Below are 20,236 nucleotides of genomic sequence, written 5' to 3' on the forward strand. Positions count from 1 at the left end.
CCATGATGGACTTTTGGGCTAATTACGATTGTTGGTTTCATATGATCGTGAGTTGTACCCTCGGTAGCATGGTCGTGTTATATTCCATATTTAGATCATGACAATTAGAGTTGATTTGACCTATAACCTATGTGGACTTGAAGACACTACAACATGGCTCGTTGAGGTTAACCATAGGCCGATCATGGTATTTTTTATTAGATTTGAATGGATTTCGATCTTTAGGCTGACTAGGACGTCAAAGGTTAAACAGAAGGAATACGTGAAGACCCGAGTAAATATATAAAGATTTTGAATATTCATATAAAATTAAAAAATATTTTTAACTATTTTTTTTGGATGAGCGCCTTAGAATAAAAGGAGCGGCCCAGTCTCTAAGGCAAAGAAGGGCATCAACAAAACCGAGAGCAAGTTCTACATGCAAGAATATTGGATCATCATACAAAGGAACCTCATTTCACATTTTTGGTTCACATTTCGGTCTCCAGGCCAACTTCACTTGCGAGGGGAAAATACTGTCATGTGGTTACCTCACTTCCTCACCTCGAGTAGAACAATCAACTTTGCTTTCACATTTGATATTGTAAATAATTTCTCTATAAATAAAACCTAGGTGGGTTTTCATACCCTCCCTTTACATCAAAAAAAAAAATATATTGGATCATCATACTGGCAATTAAAACGTACACGGTACACCACAAATATATTATTTATTGATTTAAAGATAATGAATATAAATATGTACTTTTTAATCCTCCCATGAGCCCATATCATTTAGTCCGAGGATAGCCAGAGGCCGCTTCTCTCCAAAAAGTCACACCAGTAGAAACCCTAGCGGCTAACAGATTTTAATCACTTTCAACCTGTTTTTTGTAAATAATACGAAATATGCCATCAATGGCAACCCGCATTCTTTTATTAAAAAATCTTGCACCACAACCCCAAGAAGAGGTACGTCGAACAGTGCCTTACCTTCTTCCTCCCGCATCCTTGCATTTTTTTTTTAAAATATGGTAAATGCGGCATTTTATATAGCTCTAACTTAAGTACATCTTGCCAAATTATGAGAAAGTAAAGTATACAAAGAAGAGGGAAGGTCTCCTATACGGTCCCCTTAGGCTCCGGCCCAAAGAAGGCCCACCGCAAAGAAAGTCTCAAAAACAAAACAGAAAAAAAAACAAGACACTTTTAGCGAGTTCATCTTAGGCCAGTCCACTATAGAAAAGACTTTAAAGACAAAAAAGAAAGAAAAAAAAAAGATCCTTCTTAGTGAATTCGCCTTAGGCCCTCAAATGTATTGAGCCGCTCCTGCCTCGTTGGCACTGTTCTCTGCAACCTCGCCCTCACCGACATCGACCTCCAGGTCTAGGTCGCCGGTGTCGAGGTGGGGTGGTCAGAGGAGGGGCAAGACGACGACGGGCAGTTCTACTGCGCCCATGAGATCAAGAGGGCTAGGGCTCAGAGCTTGATCTCTCAGTCATTTAGCTCCAAAAAGCTATACACCCACTCTGTAAGCGCGCCCAACCCAAAATGGAATCGGGACCATGATTTGGCAGATTGATGAAGCGGTTGGATTGGTTGCACCATTTACTGCCGTGATTTTTTTGTCTTCTTTCTTCTTTTTTTTCCAAAAAATGAAGCAGCATACATCGTGGTGGTACGTATCAGTTGGTACCCTTATACTGTTTCAATGTACACTTGTTCTTTAATCCAAATGAAATTTTTTTCCATTCATGTTTCCAAATTGAACAGATGCAATCACTTTCTTATATTTGCACTTCCAGTTTTGTTGTAATGTAACCATTTCCTGTCATTGCTTGGTCATGTGAAAGAAGCCATTACCTTCGTGGGACAGCTGATTCATTTTCTAAAATATATAGATTATTTTTAATATAGAATTTTAGCAAAATTTTCAACAAGGATTTCTTTTCCTCATATTTCTTCTTTCTTGCTTGTTTTTTTTTTTATAATTTCATGAGAAAAAAAACAGGAGGAGTTTTCAGGAGAGATTATCATGGCAGATAGACATTGAGATCACAGAAAATTCTCTATTTTTTGGTTCTCGGAAGAAAAGATATTCCTTACCTTTTACAATTTGAGCTGATATTTTTAGGCTAAAATTCTATCGGATTTATAGATTGGGCCACCCATTTGAGCATAGCTCTGTATCAACCAAATGCCATTCAGCTCAAATCGACTTCCATTTTTTTTCCTCTGTAGCCGAATAGGTAAGATCTGAGTTGAGTTTGGATAGGCTCTTAAGAAAATATAAGCTAGATGGACGAAGAGACCCAATTCTTACATAATACAGTCCAGTTCTTTAGAAATATCCAAACTAGGTCTTTGATCTTTTCGATTCTAGCAAGTGTTTTAGTTCCAAAATGAAAGATAAGAGCATGCTTAGGCACTTAGACAATCTTACCTAAGTGATATCTCTTGCAGGAGATATACACAGCACACCGCAAAAGAAACTTGATATGTAACCGCATGCCCGCCGTTATACATCGAGTTGGAATATCATATACCGCAGGAAACATCCCTCTAGCATAACGGACACCGAAGAGGACAACCTGCTCTTTGGTTTTTCCTTTCCATCTTCTTGAATTTCTTTCTTCGATTTCTATATCCAAGCATGCCTATAATGACATCGATAGAAAAAACTTTTCAAGAAAAACATCACTCAGTTTGCATCAGCAGTGAAACACGAAGAAAGCACCTATTCTTGCTAAGGGTTAGTCTTCTATTTGCTAAGGGTTAGCATTCTTTTCTAATGAGTCAAAAAAAAAAAAACAACAAAACACAAACATGAAAATTAAAAGTAAAAGAAAGAAAGCTATTCTTATAATAAATGAGAGATAAATGGAAATAAAATATCTTGAGGGTTACTTGATTTCCACATTCATCAAATGATTTTTTTTTTTTTTTAATGTCTTCAAGGGTTAGGTAGAAATGCCAACTGCTAAGTTGGCAAAGTCACCTGTCTTGATTTAAAACATTTGAATCTGATCCCACCCTCTTTTCAACTAGGCTTCGCTTTTTTTTTCCAGAACTAGGCTTCCACCCCCTCCATAAATAATCATAAATTTTTAGAATTTAGAGAAGATAAGATTTCTTGACAGAGGCAACAAAAAAATCTACGTTAGAATTTGCGTGATCTAGCAACAACTCAGATTTTATAAAATCTGAATTGTAGGACTCAAATCATAAGATATTGCAAATTAAGGTTGGACCACTGGGAAAGATGAACATTATTAAATTTTAAGACTAGCTTACAATCATATCTTATAGAGAAAAATCTACATATACTGGATTCAGACATATCTTAACCTCAACTCTTTTGTTCTATGCATCATGATGATCGAATCTAGCAATATAGTTTTAGTTCACAATTAAATCTTCAGTCCTACCAAGTTGCAGTGATCTTCCAAAGCCTCCTTAAACTCGGTGATTACAATAATGTAGCCATCAGCAACATCATACATGCTAATATACATGAATATGTTCTTATTTTGACTCAGATTTTTCGCACACAATGCAGGAGGTACATGTACCAGTTATGTTAGGGCATCCAGATCAAGCTGAGAATCCTAGACCTCATGAAATCATATAGGTGGTGACCAGCCCAAATCCGTACCCCAATATTTTAGGTTCCTTCTCGCTCTCTAACCTGCCTTTCTAGGTTCAACTTAAAGCTCCAAGGTTTGCAAAAAAATACCTGAAACTTGACCGTGGGCAATTCTGGCTTTCAGGGAAATTCCTTCTCTGTTTGTATTGATGCACTGTACCTAACCAATCATAGAAACAAATTTGAAGCAGTTGAAAGAAGAAGAGGAAAGGGCTATGTACCGCAGTAACAGGAATATAGTGTCCGAATCACACTCTAAGTCAGTCCCAGTGCTATCTTCAATAAACTAGCGTTATTCTCATTTCTATTCTCTCTACCCAGCACTTATATAAACAGAGAAATGACCCCCACAGTCCTTGAGTCATCTCCAGCCAGCTCTGCCAAGAAAAAGACACCAAAAAACCATGGTCTCTCCTTCTTCCCTGCCGATATTTACAAGAATTGGTATTAAATTGGATCTTTCGAGGCCTGTAACTGCGAAGGAATCCATGTTATGTAAGGAGTGGTACAAGCCACCAAAATAAGAAGCGGTACAAAAATACAGAATCCATGTTATGTAAGAAATGCCAAGGTACCTTGAGAAATCCTTAGAATTTCTCCAAACCTGAAGCATAAAATACAGTTATTCGGCTATCAGAAATAAATCAAAGAAAACTGGAGAAGGTGAACGGAACAAATGCGGACTTCTCTATCACCAAATATGCAGGAGGAAAAGTACTATCCAGACAACACCATTCTTGCTGGAGTGTGCTACATAGAGGTAGTAAAAAATTACATGTCAAAACTACACATGATAAGCACCTACTCATAATTCCACATGATTAGAAACTACTAAAAATCAACTACATGTATTCAGTTTTTATGCCTCTCCAGATGATGTCCTTCTCTGGTGTTCAGAACCCAACTCCTCCCGTGATGCAGCAGACTTTACAGCAGGTGGCTGGCTTATTGCAGACCTATGCCTCCGTGCATGGCTTGACGACTCCTATGAATTAATTTGTTTAAAGTGACAAGTATTCTTTTTGACAAAATCAAGGGGAAAAAGGCATAATGACAGGGCCTCCTACCTGGTTCAGATTATTTGCAAAATTAACACCATGTACCATACTTGTAAATGGAATATTTGACCCATCCATGCCCCAGGTAATTTTAGAACTCTGATAAAGTGCACAAATAATCAGTTTTGGATGCATGCGTAGCTTTCATATTTATTTCAATGGCATTCTAAGTAAAATTATTACCTGTGAGGGCATTGGTAATGTATAACTATGCATGTAAAAAGTACTTGTGGACCCTAAACTTGAAGGCTGCACCTATACATATGACCATTTTTTGTAGAAAACAAGCAAAATTCATTTTCAGGCATCAGAAAAAAAAATTTAAAAACTGGAATTCCTCATTACTAAGAAGCTTACTTGATAAAAGTTTGAAGGTGCAAATGGGTTCGCAAATGGAAAATGGCTTGGCGGGGCAGGGAATAAGCAGCGAAGACGTTGGCTACCATCTTTGGTAGTATTTTCCAAATGTGAGGAGGATCCAGCTGCTTCTTTAACTTTTCCTACATAAAAAATATAATTTTGTCAACATCTCAGATTAATCATAATTATTAGCTTTTACTACATGAAAAAAAATGATACACCAAAAATGATACTTACTCTTCCCTCTTCTTGATGAACATTTCTTCTGCTTTTCAAAATGCTCTTTAAGCTTCTCTGTGGATTCTCCTTCAGGTCTCAAATAAGGAGGGTCTAACACAGGGTATTCATCATCATCATCATCATCATCAACCATTTCAGCCTCCTTATCATAATCATTTGCTTGATCATCTTTGACTGCTGAATGGCCATCCAAGCTTAACTTAGCAAAGAATTTATCAAGTTCTGCATCTGCAAGATCAAAAGTATCCCACAGAATTTTCCTAGCTCCCTCATGTCCTTGGCTTTTCATGACAAGGTTATAAGCATATCGCATTGCTTGATTATGATATATTAACTCAACCTCAGTGCACTTCTTTTTTGATGACCCCTCTTCATTGAAACTATACACTCTTTTTCTTGCATCTTTTGTCCACCGTTTCAAAATATACTTTTCGGGGATTCTTTGCACATTCTTAACGCTAAATGCTTTTAGTGCATGTGAGCAAAGCAGACCCATTGTCTCAAATTTTCTACAACTGCAACTGACCTCCGATGTAGATGTGTCAAACATGACTGTCCAAACTTTTGAACCCCTTCCTTGCATCATCAACTCAAATTTGTATAAAGTACCACCAAGTGAAATTTCTTGGGATGATGATGTCGCACCACAGCCATCAAGATACTCTTTCTCAAATAATTTGTAAATCTTGTGTGTAAACGTTTTGGAAGCATGCTTCAAAATTTCACTGTGCTTAATAATACGGGTAGGAGCACTTTGATTACAACGGAAGTCCTCCTCAGATTCGTTTCTTCTCCAACCATTAACCAATTTCTCAAATGCAACTACAAACTTTGTAAGAGAAGTTGACTTGTCGGCTATTCCATTCAAAAAGTTGTTTGTTGACTCACTCCTTTGAGATGATTTAATCCCACCATCGAAAGTGTCCTTGTTAAGAGCTGTACACCACTTCTCACGGATCTTGTACAGATTATTAAGCCATTCATGGTCTTGAACATTGTACTTAGAAATCATCTTGCCCCATGTTTCTTCAAACTCTTCTTCAGAATCACACCCTTGTAAACATTTGTTAAACAATTTATGAAAATTCTGATCAAAATTGAGATTACCCAAATGAGAGGGAGCATTCTTGTAAATGTGCCACAAGCAGAGGCGGTGTCGTGTATTGGGAAATACCTCTGTAATTGCATTTGTCATAGCTTGATTTTGATCAGTAAAAATTGTTTTGGGAGGTCGATCACCCATTGATTTCAAGAAAGACTTAAAAAGCCATATAAAGGATGCAGTCGTCTCATCTAATAAGAATGCACATCCGAATATCACATTCTGCCAATGATGATTAACTCCAACAAATGGCACACAGATACGATTATATCTATTTGTGCGATAAGTAGTGTTAAACACAACAACATCACCAAAACAGTCATAATCAACTCTTGATCTACCATCCCTCCAAAAAAAATTGCAAGCCCGACCCTCTTGATCAAGTTGCATATCCCAATAAAACATGCCTTCCTGATTAGCTCTACGCTTGAAATGGCTTACCAAGCTTTGAAGATCTCCTGCTAAATTTTCAGCACCATCACTTTCTTCAACCATATAGGAATAGGTATTGATTGTTCGAATTCCAGCATTCATCATTGAATCTAGTACACTAGCTTTTGCACCTGTAGGTGACCGCATGGATCTCAACAGATGCCTTTCTTCAGGCTTGGCCAAGTCATGATTATGCTCATCGACCAACTTCGTCACCTTCCATTGCCCATCCTCATCAACCATAAAGCGGATCATTGCTTTGCAACCAGTTCTTGTATCTAGCTTGCTATAACTTGACTCGTTAGGATACTCATCGTTCTTAAACCCTTCTTTTGAGCAATAATAGTCCTTCGAGCGAATATTTTTGGTCCCCAACCAGTAATACTGCTTTCCTCTTCGCACACTAAAACCCATGCGATGCCCATAGTCACAACACAAGCTATAAGCCTCCTCCTCACTATGTACAACCTGCCCCAATAATACTTTAGACACCTCCCCACATTTAAGAACATCAGATGACTCCCCATGTTTGTCTACTTCTTTTCCATCAGAGTTAGCACATACAGCTTCCCCTTCTCCATCATTGTCCATACAAATAGCTAACCTATGACTGCCCCAACAACTTCTGCCACCATATTCAGAGCTGTCCATAACTGCAATTAGAAAGGTAAGAAGCATGAACAAGGCAGTATAAAACAAGTTTTCTTGAGTCGCCAAAATAGAATCATGAACCTCAGCTGTGGAATAAATTTCATTCTACTTGTTTTGGCCAGCAATATTTAAGGCCCAGGTATCTCTTTTGAATCTCTCTTGTGGCTAAAACAGACAGAAAGTTATTTCATTTGGTATATTAAAGTCATATCTGGACTTCGCACGCATTACTCTTTGGATATCAAGTGCCAGCCTACAGAGAGTAAGGGATTGGAAAAAATGATGGACATGTTGCTGGGGGAGGCAATGGAACAGGCAAGGATGCCATAAATCATTTTTTAATTGGGTTTCATTGCGAAAAAATGGAGGAAACTACAATTTCCTGATCTTCGGATATTTGCTCATCAACTGTGATTTAAGGAGAGATTTCGCTGAATAAGATGGAACAGGCACTCAGGAACATATCACATCCAGATATGGCTTAATGCAGACTAGCACATCACCTTGGGATTGAACCAGTGATTGGCAGATGTGCTTGTTTCTTATTTGTTTCATTTCCTTCTCTGTTTTCCTTTTCTTTTCTCATCTCTCTTCTAATTTTTTGTTTTTCTTTCTTCTTCTGCTTCTTCTCTTGTAATTTTCCCTTCCTCAATAAATTTAGTAGGTAATACACTCCAAAAGACTAGTTAGATTCGCAATTAAAGCCTATTGCTCCAACTAAACCACTTATCAAGGGCTGGGAGAATCAATTACTAAGGATATCAATGGGTGGCTCTTGTTAGTTTTATTCTACAGCCTACAGGGAAACTTAACACGCAATCCCCTTGTTTGACTACCACTGAATGCTTACTCCTTGCATTGGCTGGATGTACTCAAAGTTTTTGTCACGTTTTGCTCAAGGCAAGAAAAGAATTAGAAGATTCGAGGAGACTAATGGAGCGTACCTACAGGAGAGATAGGGGAACAAGAGATGAGAAGAAAGCGTCAGGGAGCGAGAGAAGATCTCCCCGGAGGCGTGCCCTAACCGGATCAATTCGTCGAACGCTTAGAGGGATTCTTCCGAGCGTCCTCGTCCGCGGTCGTCTCCGCCTCCTGGCCGGTAGCAGCTGGCGGCGTCGAGATTGGGCGAGATCCGGCCGAGATATCCCCGGAGGGGGCGGTGGGGGGCTTGGGGGAGGGGGTTTGCGGGGGGTGAAGGGGGGAGAGAGAGTATTTGATGGACCAGGTCCAGTGGACCAGTCCTAAGTCCGGGGCACGTGTACGGTGGATAACATGATGAATTCTCACCCCAGTTTTGAGCTGGTCCACTGGACCTCGACTGGTCCATCTAATAATTTCGAGATCGAGAGAGAGAGAGAGAGAGAAGAATAAAAAGAAGCAGCACCGGCGGTTCAGGAGGTTAACCTGCAGACCCGAACTCAACAGTCACTGCGGCGACTTTTGCGATCGGCCTGGGTTAAAGAAGCATTATATTTAAGAAGAGAGTGCCAAGTTACATCGGAATCAGAATTTTTTTCTGAAACTTGCAAACAAAACAAAGAAAACTTGATTCCCAACTATGAACCAAAGACCACCCACTGCTTTATCACATATGGAATATGACGACGGAGGGGAGGACATTCCAAACCAAGCATATCTTCCGAGAAGCCAATCGGGTTGCAGATTGGATGACTGTTTATGTGGCCAATCACTCCGGAAGCATCCTGTGAGCTGGGAATGGTGAGGTATCCTGAGCACTTTGGAGCATTTTGTTTTCTGATTTTATTGGATGCATTCATCTGCTCTAGCAAAAAAAAAAATTGTAGTCAAGTATGGATCCATCCGCTCTAGAAAAAAAAAAAAATAAAATAAAGAGAAAAAGAAGAAGAAGAAGAAGAAATTTGTCCTGTCCCCAACTTAGTGGCTTATTGCTCTTTATGCTTCATTTGGAGCTTGTAGATGAGAATGTTGATGGAAATTTTCTCAAAATATTTAAACAAAAATTTTGCTCATTCTGCTTTAGTGTTCATGTATTTTTTTAACACTCAATTCCATGTAGATAGCTTAAAAGGTATTGGATTTGATGTTCAGACATATAAATTCTATTGTATCTTTTTTATGTGGATGATGTTATGATTTGTAATTTTAGCTATGCCCCTAGGAGTGCATGAGAACCAAACTAAACCGACATCGTTGGGGATATAAAAAGGATTGAGTTGGTCCCATTCCAACCTCACATTTGAGTTGAATAAGCTGAACCAACCCAATCTAATCCATATAATATTGTATATCATATACATATAGTAAATTTTTAGTAATATATATCATATACATATATAATATATAGTAAATTTTTATTTAATTCAAATATTTGTTTATACTTGTATAAATATTAGGATAATAATTACTCTCTTTTCTCCTTTCTTTACTATATAATCTTGTAAGTTCTCTCTTGATTATATTAGGATAATAATTACTCTCTCTTGCAGATAACTTGATGGATATAGAAATTGTTGTCATTTATAAGTTTGTAATATATTTTTTGATAAATCAGTGCATTATTTGCTTTTTGTAAAATTAGATAATCCGAGAACCAATCCAAATGAATCCAATATTGATCGAGTTGGGTTGGATTGGGATGGTCCAAACATTGACGGGTTTAGTTCTGCTTTCAAAATTTGATAAGTAATTGGGATGGCCGGGTTCTCTTTTTTTTCCGCTAAAATTGAAATATCATACACAACGTGTACGGATACAACTAAGAAAATCAAAAAGCAAAACATCCTGGAGTGCACTAGGTAATTCTACCAAATCCGTAGTCTCATTGGTCTCTCTGAATATATGCTTGGCCTGGATCACCAACGTATCACGGCTCATGACTCTAATATCTCTCAGCAGCGGGTGGTAATCGCCGACCCCCCCTGAAGCCTGCAGGATCTATTCAATAACCGTCGCACCCTCTAGAACGATCTTTCTCTTTCCTGCAAGGCACGTCGTACATAGCACAAGCCAGGTTTAGACCCTGATGTGCGCGGCTCTATATATTCTTGACTTGGGTTCGAAATCGGCCCGGGCCGGCCTGGAGCTCATTGGTTTGGGCCAGCTTTGGGTTGGCTCTGGAGCACTTAAATCTTCACCCACCCACTTACCCCTCGACCGCCCCTAGGCCCGCTGCCATCCGTCTCCTCTTCTCTTCGTCCTCCCGGTGCTGCAGCGGACGGTGGAACCGGCGACGACGGTGAAAGGCGCCGGATCCGGTATCTCTCACTCCCATCCGATCTCCTCTTGCTTCTCCCTCCTCCACTTCCTCGGCGGTCGCCAACCTCCTTGCTTCCTCGCGCCGCCGCCGGCACCCGCCCACGCCCAGGCCTCCGCCTTTTCGATTCCCTTGGCTTCGAGGGACGGCGGCTCTCAGAGGCCAGAGTGGCTTCTAGCGCTTGGGCCATCGCTGATGTGAAGACTTTCTCATGTCAAATACTGACGAATCTTTATCTTTGTTATATCTATGGGCAGGTTAGCTGGCACAGGGGTTGTTTGCAGAGACTCCAAACGAAGGGTTAGCAGACGAGAAGCCATGGATGACGCTCGCCTTCGGCAGGAGAAGGTCCAGAAATTTGAGGAGTTCGTCGACCGCCGCTTGAAGCCCGACCTCGTCAAAGCCATTGCCCAGCGGTACCTACTGCTCCTCGTCCAATCCTCCTCGTTGCCTCCATTGCTGCAATCTAGGAAGAGCTCTAACCTTTCTCTTCTTGATTTCAGGGACAAGGTCTTCCAGCAGCAGAAGGTGTTGTATCCTTTTCCACTCTTTATTCACTCCTCTTTTGGTGGATGGCTGCTGTATTGATGTGTTTATATATGCCGAGCTATTTGTGTTTGTTTGTTTGCTTGACCTAATGTAATGGCATGAGATAATAGCCAAGATCTCAGGAGGAACATTGAGAATTTGGAGAAGAATGGGGTGACGTCCCTCCGGACCATGGTGAATCTTGGGTCTGAAGTCTACATGCAGGCGGATGTGTAAATTTCTGATCTTGACTTCGTCCTTAATGAAAATTTTGCTCTTTTTATTGCTCTCTTCAGTTGTTGTGGAGTTGTCAACGGTTGCTCGGCATCGTAAGTTAGTTGTTTGTCTGTCATTGAGTATGACAGATGCATTTTTCCACTGTTGCATTGGAATTCACACACACTCGTTTGCATTTGTCGTCATTAATGTATTGATTGGCACTAACATTCTGACTTATTACCTTTCCAACAAAGAACTTGTCTTAGTTAATTTGGTGTGGTGAATTTGAAATTTTGCTTGGCTAGGTAGACTTAAGCAAGAAGAGTAGAAGGTAATTGCCATTTCTTTGATGACAACATATGAGTAGTTGAGAAAAGAAGGTTTTAGTTATGGCATTCTTAAAATTAGAAGTTGGTATTATGATGTTCAGGAAACCGAAGAGTGTGAACATTGGTTATCGAAGAATCTTGATAGCTGAACTAAAGCCCAAGGAATAAATAATCCAATTAAAACCTTCAAAGGGATTTTTGCAGTGTTTCAGAACAATGAATTTATGGGGAGAATAAAATGAATTGTGGAATGTAAGCCTTTGTATTGTGCTACTGGATGAATTGGAAATGTAAAATAATGTGTACTTGGAAGGGTTAATTGTTTCTGAGCATTACCTTGGCATGTAGGTGATTTGAGTGCAAAATACATGAATCTTGTATTTAAACTATTATGTTTCAAGTTTGAAGGAGGATAGAGATGCAGACATTTGGGTTTTGAATTCTTTTGGTAAGTCGCTGGTGTTCTTTTAGGGTGTGTCTGGTATTGCTTAAAGAAAGTGCTTTTATGACTTTTAAAGCAAAAAAGCACTTCATGAAAGTGTCTAGTAATACCATCTAAATAATGCTTCTACAAGAAGAAATCAAAAAAGCACTCTTAAGAGAAGCTGCAAAACCTAACTTGTGGCTTTTCTTTCTCCTTTTTTAAAGTAGAAACAACACCAAACATACGCTTAGCTTCTCCATTTAGTTGCCTCATGTTTTGCACAGGCATGTTTGCTGTTGCGTATTCATCATCAAGTGACTGACTTGTCAAAACCATTAAAGAAAAAAACATGAAAGGAGGTGTCAAGGCTTATTGTTCATCTTTTGTGGATGTGGTTTGATGCAAGAGCATCGGACCAGCACATTTTTGAGTAGCCTATTTATTAGTCCAATCAAAAGTCCAGTCAAAATAGCATTTATTAGTTATTAATTGTCGGTGGTTATTGTACCATAATTATGTGTTGTTAATGTTCAACGTGTCCTTTAGTGTTTCTAGGTTTCCCTAAATATAGATAATGTGTGATGTCTTTTAGAGAAAGGTTTCAAATACTGCTGGAAAAGGGCAGTACAATTGGTACTATATTGTTTCGGCACAAAACCAGTATGAGGTCCGTATTGGTATTTGAAACCTTGTTTTAGAGTTCAGCAGATGTAATCAAAGCTTCAGCTCAATCTCTCATCTTTCTTTTATCTCCTCCTCTTCAAGCAGAACTGTGATTTTTGAATCGTGCTTCACACCAATGATGATCATGATGAACTTCTTCAACATCATGAGAAATTACTTCATCTATTTGAACAATACTTGCCTAGAATAGAAGAAAAAATAGACAAAGGATTTAAACAAACAAGCGATTCAGTTTGAAAAACAAGCAAGAAACTTTCAATATTGTTTTAAGAAACTTCAAGCTATGCTATTACCACTCATGATAGCTAATGCTTCCTCAAATGATCAATCATCATCGTTGTGTTTCGTACTATGCAAAGTTAAAATCAGAAAGAGGCCAAAGAACTGATCCATGGGAATGATGGAGTTAAAGCTTCATCTCAAAGGCCTACTTATGTGATAACATCTCTTACTCCTCCTAGGTTCTTGCATCACATTCTCCATATCTTGAAACACGCACAATTGCATGATCTATGTATGCCTATGAATTCACTAATCACGATGTTCCATCACATAGAGGCATTCAAGTCCAAGAAAATATATAGAAGATTGATCACGAGGATTTATGTTTTGACCCCTTAAAATTTTTTACTGAAAGGGAGAGTCGTATTTGAAAAATAGTCTTGCTTGATTTTCACATTTTCAAAGATTATGAAGATCCCCACATGCAAGAGTTTGTTGAACAAAATCATGTGGGGCTACATCAACAATTGTGAACGAAGATGTTTAACAAGGGGAAGAGTTTGTTGAACTATATCCCTCCCTTTCCATTTGCTTCTCCTCTCTCTTGATCTCTTTCCCCTCTTTTGCTTAGTTCTGTGTTTTAAAAGGCACCCCTAGATGCAAGGCACAGGTGAAGTAGGACCCCAGTGTGTTGCTTCTATTGAGGCGAGGCCCCTTTAACCTGGTGCTAGAAAGGTGCTAAAGGCATGCACTTTTATCAAGGTGCAAGTAATCAGGCACATGCTAAGTGCATCTAAGCAAATCTTGAAAGTTTTAGCTATCCAAATTAACATCCAGCTGTTGATTCCATTTGTTGATATGTTAAAAAGGAAGGAAAGGGGAAAAAAGAGAAAACCTGGCGAGAAAGAAAGGAATGGAGAGGTGAGTGTGCATCTGTTTCTCCTTCTCCTCTTTCTCCTCCTCCTCCTTCTCTTTGTTCTTCTTATTCTTCTTCAAGGGCGCCCCTGCCCATGCTTCTTCTTCTTCTTCTTCTTAACATTTTTTTTGTTAGATTGACAGATCTTATAATAGGAATTATTTAAATTTATGTACAATGTTTTTTTATTTTTATGTGTGTTTATAATTTGATAATTCTTTGTTAAATATGTTTAAAAACATGTATTCATTATAATTATCTGTATATTGATATTTTGATGCCTCACTTCGTCAAGGCGTGTCTTGCATTGCCCCTAGGCTCGAAGAGACCTTGGCGCCTTAGTGCGCATCTTATCTAGATACGGCTTAATTATTTCTTGTTTCTGGTGCCAATGGTCAACCAGCTTCTTATCTTGTTTGGACGAAGAAATGAAATCATATCTAGATATGTACACTCCAGTCAAGCAAATGGTTCAAACTTCAAAGAAAGATGTAAACGTCACAGGAAGAAAATAACTCCAATTTCGAAGTTTATGGTAATTTCAGGTTCTTACAAAGTAATTTGCATTTTCTGGGAATGTTGTTAAGGTTGAAGGTAAAGTTTCTGTTATTACTTGGGCTAGGGCAGTGGGAAAAAGCTAATTTTAGAGTTCTGTTCTTATTATTCATTACTTAGAGTGAAGTGAAGATATTATTGATAGGAGAGGTGTTAATTTCTAATGTTTATGGGGTCTCTAATGAATTTGTTTTTTTTTTTTTCGTGGAGGCGGCGGGGGCGGGGGGGGGGGGGGGGTGTGTGGGTGTGTGTGGAGAGGTTGGAAGGTATATCCTCTAAGTAAGAACATGAAAACTGTAGATACCTTTGCCTCATCTTTTCTTTGCATGATCTTCAATCTGTTGTAGTATAATATATCAAACTTTATTAATAAAAAAGAGACTGGTTAACAATCAACTGTAGCTAAATCATAGAGCTTATTAGATTCTCTTTAATATCTTTAGAATACTATTAAATATTAATATTGGGTTAAATCTCATAGTACTTTTACTGATGAACGTATAGGCTTTATCTTTGGATAGTCAAATATAATGGATCCTACCTACATGATGTCTTCTAGATTTCGTTAGGAGACATGTTTTTGTTCTGTTTAATTTGCATAGTGCATTAGAAGGAATCGATGAAGGAAAGTGGGAATCAATATGCCCATGATCTTGGGTAGAGCTATTGCTTCTTTGCTTGGGCCTTACAGTAGAAATCAAAAAAGGTGGTTAGAATACCTTTGCTTTGAGCTAGATATTATGCTATTTGATTCAGTACTGCTAAGCTCGTATGTTCACATTTATTGATTATTTATTGTGACTATTTTCACATTGAGATTTAATTCACCTTAATATTTAACTTTTCAGTGCTTTGGTATGAATTGTTAAAAAGCCTGCAGACTTCATACCATCAAATCAGTTCAATCTCCTTGTATCAGACTTAGCAGTCTTTATCTTAAACATAGTCAATTTCTTATTCGTATGTTTTTTCTATATTTCGTTAGATATTTGTAGTCAGTTAAAGTTTCATATTCATTATTTTGTTTTAGGCGGTATTTTTTCTTTATGTGCATGCCTGCAGGCCTGATACACGCCACATATGTGTTGATATTGGATTGGGTTTTCATGTGGAATTCACTTGGTCGGAAGCATTGGACTTCATTTCAGTGAGGGAAGCAAGGCTAGCAAGGTACTAGCCATCCTTCTTTACTATACACTGCTCATGTTCCCCCTGTATGCACACGCAGGCACATATTTATACCTTAGTAGCAGAAAGCTTCTTTCTGGATTGACCCACCCACTTCGAAGTCTCTCAGGAAACTTGCTCTTTCTAAGTGTTTCCTTTTCAATTTGTATTTTTGAGAGATCTGCTTCCAAACCTTCTCATGCTCCCACTAGGAATATACTAACATTGCACCAGCAGTTAACTAGGAATCGAACAGAGACATAGCTTATCAGTTTAACTAATTTTTTGCGACTTTGCAAGATTTGCATGACATTTGCATGTGTGCATGCATGCCAAACTGAAACATGAGGGAGATTGCTTGCAGGCTCCGGTGATTAAAATGTGGATTTTCTGATGAAATAATGCATGAGAAAAGTTCTTTTCAACAGTCAATTATTTATCTTTAATTTGTTAGTTAACCTATTGTTTTTATTTTCTTTCATCTTCTTAGTTTGGTTATCACCTTCTTTCTGTATCAGTTTCTGCCCTGGCAAAAAAGGGAAGTTAATGATGGGATTGGGATCTGGGAATTTAGTCTTTGTAAGAACACAGATTATTGCAAGTTGTATTTCTGTAAAAATGGTCCCATGGATGGGTAAGGTTTATTGGTTAGGATAATATACCAGATAGATATCTTTCTCCATATAATGCTATTCATGTTGGAATTACACAATGCCACTGTGATGAAAGCCCACAGGTAATTGGCTTGTAAGATATGCTGGTGGAATGGTACTACTTGTTCTACAATTTCTTTTTGGTGGGTAAACTGTCAATTAGTGGTGATTAGATACTGTAGGGGTTTAACTTAAATCTGGGCTCTATCCTCATTTACCTGATTTTATAAGTTGACTACAATGTCCTTTCTTCAGTTGGTGATTGTGAGGAATCATGGAGAAGGTGATTAGTGTGTTGATTGTGGTAGCATTCCATTTCTTATCTTCCTAGAAATGCTAATGAGTTGGAAACCAACCGATCCAAATAGAGTAGCATATTTGTATGCATGAGACCTTTTACCTTCTATTTCTTTCATTCCAATGCTTCAGGCATTTTCTTTTGCTTGTATTTTTCTTGTTTATGTTGTTCTGATTTTTTCATCTTATATTTTTGTATAATGTTCATCCTTTTTTAATTTTTGACAGGCAAATAGATGAGTACACTCACCTTATTGCAAACATCAAAGCTCAAATAAAATTGGTGTGTGTTATTATCTCTCTCTCTCTCTCTCTCTCTCTTATGCTTGTGCGCGGACACACGAACACACACACATGCACAAAAATATAGCATATGGGCCGAGTAATTTTGAGCCATAGGATCTGCAAAGTCTTGCTTGAACTTGGTAACATGCTAAGAGTAAATCTTTTCAGCTGCATTGTCATTTTTTTTGAGAGAACAATAGGCACCGAAGTGCATCAAGAATTTTATTGCAGATTATTAAGAACAGATACGAAGAGAACAACTATGGAAAAAAAAGAAGAAAAATGAAGAGGGAAAAAATAAAGCAAAAGGAGAAGGTCCAAAGGCTGAAGGCCTTCTCATTTTACCATCAGTTTCTGAATAAGTAATTCACATCCTCTACGTCTATCTAAGAAAGCAGCAGTCTCCAAGAACTCGGCAACCCTTTAGCTCATCGGATGACATCCATTATCTCCCAGAGTCTCCTTTATGAACACCCTTCTACTCTTCTCTGACCATATCTGCCGACTGATAGCTGCGACTGTCATGACTCATTCTTTTTTCCATCCCTTACTCTTGTCCTTCATCATGGATAGGTTAGATCTACCTTGAGCCAGTCTACTACGGTACTTCAGCAATCTCCATAAATGTATACAGACTTTCTCTGCAAATTTGCAGTTTAAAAATAGATTATCGAACGATTCCCACATTCAAATTGTATTACTAGTAGTGATGCATTAACTGATCTCTCTAACACAAAAGAAGAAAAGTTCAAACAAACTAAAGGTTTTATGTGTTGAAGGCTGGATCAAATTGCGTTTCCTCTATAAATTATAGTGACAACTGATAAGGTGGAAGACATAGGAAACTTTAATATTTCTAGGTATGTTAGTAATATTTGAAAATAAAGATAATTTGTAGAGCTGGATAAAATAAGTCAAAATTCAGAAATAAATGAATAAGATTTCAAAAAGAGAGTGAAAATTTGAATATACACTTCTACACTTATTGGAAATCTTATTTTATTATATTTTGATATGTTAACCAAAAATAATAACAATAATAAATATCCTTGTGAGCTATGCTCAGATTTCTGTTAGGTCAATAACGCAAATGAATTTACAAACATGACATATAGCTAAGTTTAAAGTTCCTAGCTGGTAAACGAGACGTGGTATTTAAGTTACCAATTTTCAAAAGGTCACCTAAGAGCCTATCTTTTCTTCATGAAGGGACTTACCATCTATCATCATCACAACTCATGTGTGCTCAAGTTGCATAGGCAAGCTGATCGGACCTATGTAGGCATCTGGCAGCTCGATATGTGGCTGAGGGCCAATGCAGTGCAGTCCACCTTGTGGGCTGTGGCATCTGCATAGGTGAGCTCATAAGCAGCCGCATGAACCAGATTTTGGAACACTGGGAAACTTCTAGACCAATTTAATGAAACCAAGGGAGCGGTAACTTTGTGATGATTTTATATATCTGCTTCACAGAAACATGGACGAGTTTCTAGATATGAGATAAGATGAAACAATGTCATTTGACAGCCAAATTTGGTCAGTCATCGTTTGTTAGGTTGTTGTTGACACTGTGTAGGACCATTGCTTGCATCTAGAAGGCATGCTTAAATTGTAACCTCTTTCATCAATTCGTTAAGGGATTATACAATCCTAGTCACCACCCTAAAAAAAAAAAAACCGAATATGATAGAACATTTTTAAGATGCCATCATCATCATATTGATCAATTGATCAAAATGCATCTTGAATATTATTACATCATTTCATCTTATGTTGACATTTGGTGGGTTCTATCTGTATTATCCAATTTTTAATTAGCTTTTACATGCTAACATAGTGTGCTTTCAGGTTAGCGAAGGCATTCGAGAGTTGCTTCAAATACCAGCGGAATGATGTGCATCATCTTCAGTTTGATGGGTCTGTAGCTTTGCTGATGCTGCATACAGCAAGATGGACGAATCATTTATGCAGAAGATAATCACAGCTTAGAGTTGCTACACTTTAACCAACACCATCATGCAGTTCACTAATTTTTGTACCTCTAGATATTCTAATTAAATTACAGCAGATGTACAAGTTTGATGGAAGTGTATCAACATGCGATCCTGCTGGCAATGCAGAATTTTAGCAGGGCCATTTTATAGTCAAACAAAAACAAACATGTATTATATTTAATTAGCTTCTAACTAGTGGGACATATTTACTGCATTGGATGATATTTCAGAAGTAATGTTTTAAGATCTTATGTGATGGCTTTATGTTTACCAGAATTCAGTGCCTGATATTTTAATCTGTATGTGCACTAAATTGTCTCTGGCTGATTTGAGAGCTGCAGCTGGATTTCCAGCAAATAGAGTTTGACCTATAGTATAAAGAAATTAAGAGTGGATCATCTAGAGTAAGAGAGCTCCTAATCCCAGTCCTGCTGTTGACACTGGAAGATTTTCATAGGCAAATGCTGCAACTGGGCTACAACCAACTGGCCTACACCTGGAAATTTCATGTAGACCAAAGTTAACTAACGAGATTACACTGTTCGAAATTGGTTTTCTATAAACATTTTTCCTATCATATAATTTGAGACTATATTTGATTTTAGATTTTTGTTCGTAGTTTCACATCACATCCACTTTAAACATCTTTTTATAATATCTATTTTTTGTTCCACTGGTGTTATCGTTTTGCTCATGTAACTTTGTCTTATTATTGCCCTATTGGTATGCAATAATCAAACCACTCTAAATAACCAATGTCCAGCTAAAAAGCAAGGCCTCCTTAAGTTATTTCTTTAGATGTTCTATATGCTTGATTTTCTAATTTCATAAAAATAATGGAACTATTACTTGTATTGAAATGTAAGGAAACATATTTTTAACTTTGAAGTTTGAGGACAAAATCTCCTAGTAGAATGGGTGGTGGCTCTCTATCTCGGTTTTGAGGTTTACTGAGAGGATAAATTTGAGAAAGTCCATGTGACATTAGGCATGAGGGTAGCAAAAATGTACCACAACCTGAGGCTACCATGAACAAGGCAAGGTTTTCTTCTCCACTTTGATATTAATTTCTACTGATGTTCGACAATCACCAACATATCATCATATATAAAATCTCACTCCTCATCATCATATCTTATGTCAGCTTTGACTATTTTATATATTGTTTGCCACTTTTAAATCTTTCTTTTCAATATTTAATATTTCATTTAATCATTAAATCTTAAAACTATATAAAGCAGCCATGTTTCCTGACTTTTC

General features: G+C 37.9%; 2 protein-coding genes across 6 annotated transcripts; one reads left to right on the forward strand and one right to left on the reverse strand.

Annotated features, from left to right (window-relative positions):
- Window positions 1-3,816: 3,816 nt before the first annotated feature.
- Window positions 3,817-8,671, reverse strand: LOC103705241 (protein FAR1-RELATED SEQUENCE 5-like). Of its 4 annotated transcripts, XR_005512224.1 has the most exons (7): window positions 8,413-8,671; window positions 5,281-7,470; window positions 5,041-5,183; window positions 4,867-4,938; window positions 4,693-4,782; window positions 4,201-4,610; window positions 3,817-4,099 (listed from the first exon to the last, which is right to left on the reverse strand). XR_005512224.1 is itself a non-coding variant. In XM_008788888.3 (6 exons), the coding sequence occupies exons 2-6, from the start codon at window positions 7,466-7,468 to the stop codon at window positions 4,485-4,487; spliced, it is 2,619 nt and encodes an 872-aa protein (XP_008787110.2). In that variant the 5' UTR covers window positions 7,469-7,470; window positions 8,413-8,671; the 3' UTR covers window positions 3,817-4,484. The 4 variants fall into 4 exon arrangements, 3 of the variants coding, with proteins under 3 accessions (XP_008787110.2, XP_038983436.1, XP_026659730.2); XM_008788888.3 differs by having other exon boundaries at window positions 3,817-4,610; XM_039127508.1 differs by having other exon boundaries at window positions 3,817-4,610; window positions 8,494-8,665.
- A 1,891-nt stretch (window positions 8,672-10,562) lies between these two features.
- Window positions 10,563-19,249, forward strand: LOC103705240 (protein UXT homolog). Of its 2 annotated transcripts, none has more exons than XM_039127509.1 (7): window positions 10,563-10,704; window positions 10,961-11,119; window positions 11,207-11,236; window positions 11,363-11,464; window positions 15,643-15,750; window positions 16,926-16,980; window positions 18,820-19,249. In XM_039127509.1, exons 2-7 carry the CDS (start codon window positions 11,022-11,024, stop codon window positions 18,958-18,960), a joined length of 534 nt encoding a protein of 177 aa, XP_038983437.1. In that variant the 5' UTR covers window positions 10,563-10,704; window positions 10,961-11,021; the 3' UTR covers window positions 18,961-19,249. The 2 variants fall into 2 exon arrangements, with proteins under 2 accessions (XP_038983437.1, XP_008787108.2); XM_008788886.4 differs by having other exon boundaries at window positions 18,831-19,249.
- Window positions 19,250-20,236: the final 987 nt, after the last annotated feature.

Source organism: Phoenix dactylifera, chromosome 6 (genome assembly GCF_009389715.1).
Source record: "Phoenix dactylifera cultivar Barhee BC4 chromosome 6, palm_55x_up_171113_PBpolish2nd_filt_p, whole genome shotgun sequence".
Lineage (NCBI taxonomy): Eukaryota > Viridiplantae > Streptophyta > Magnoliopsida > Arecales > Arecaceae > Phoenix > Phoenix dactylifera.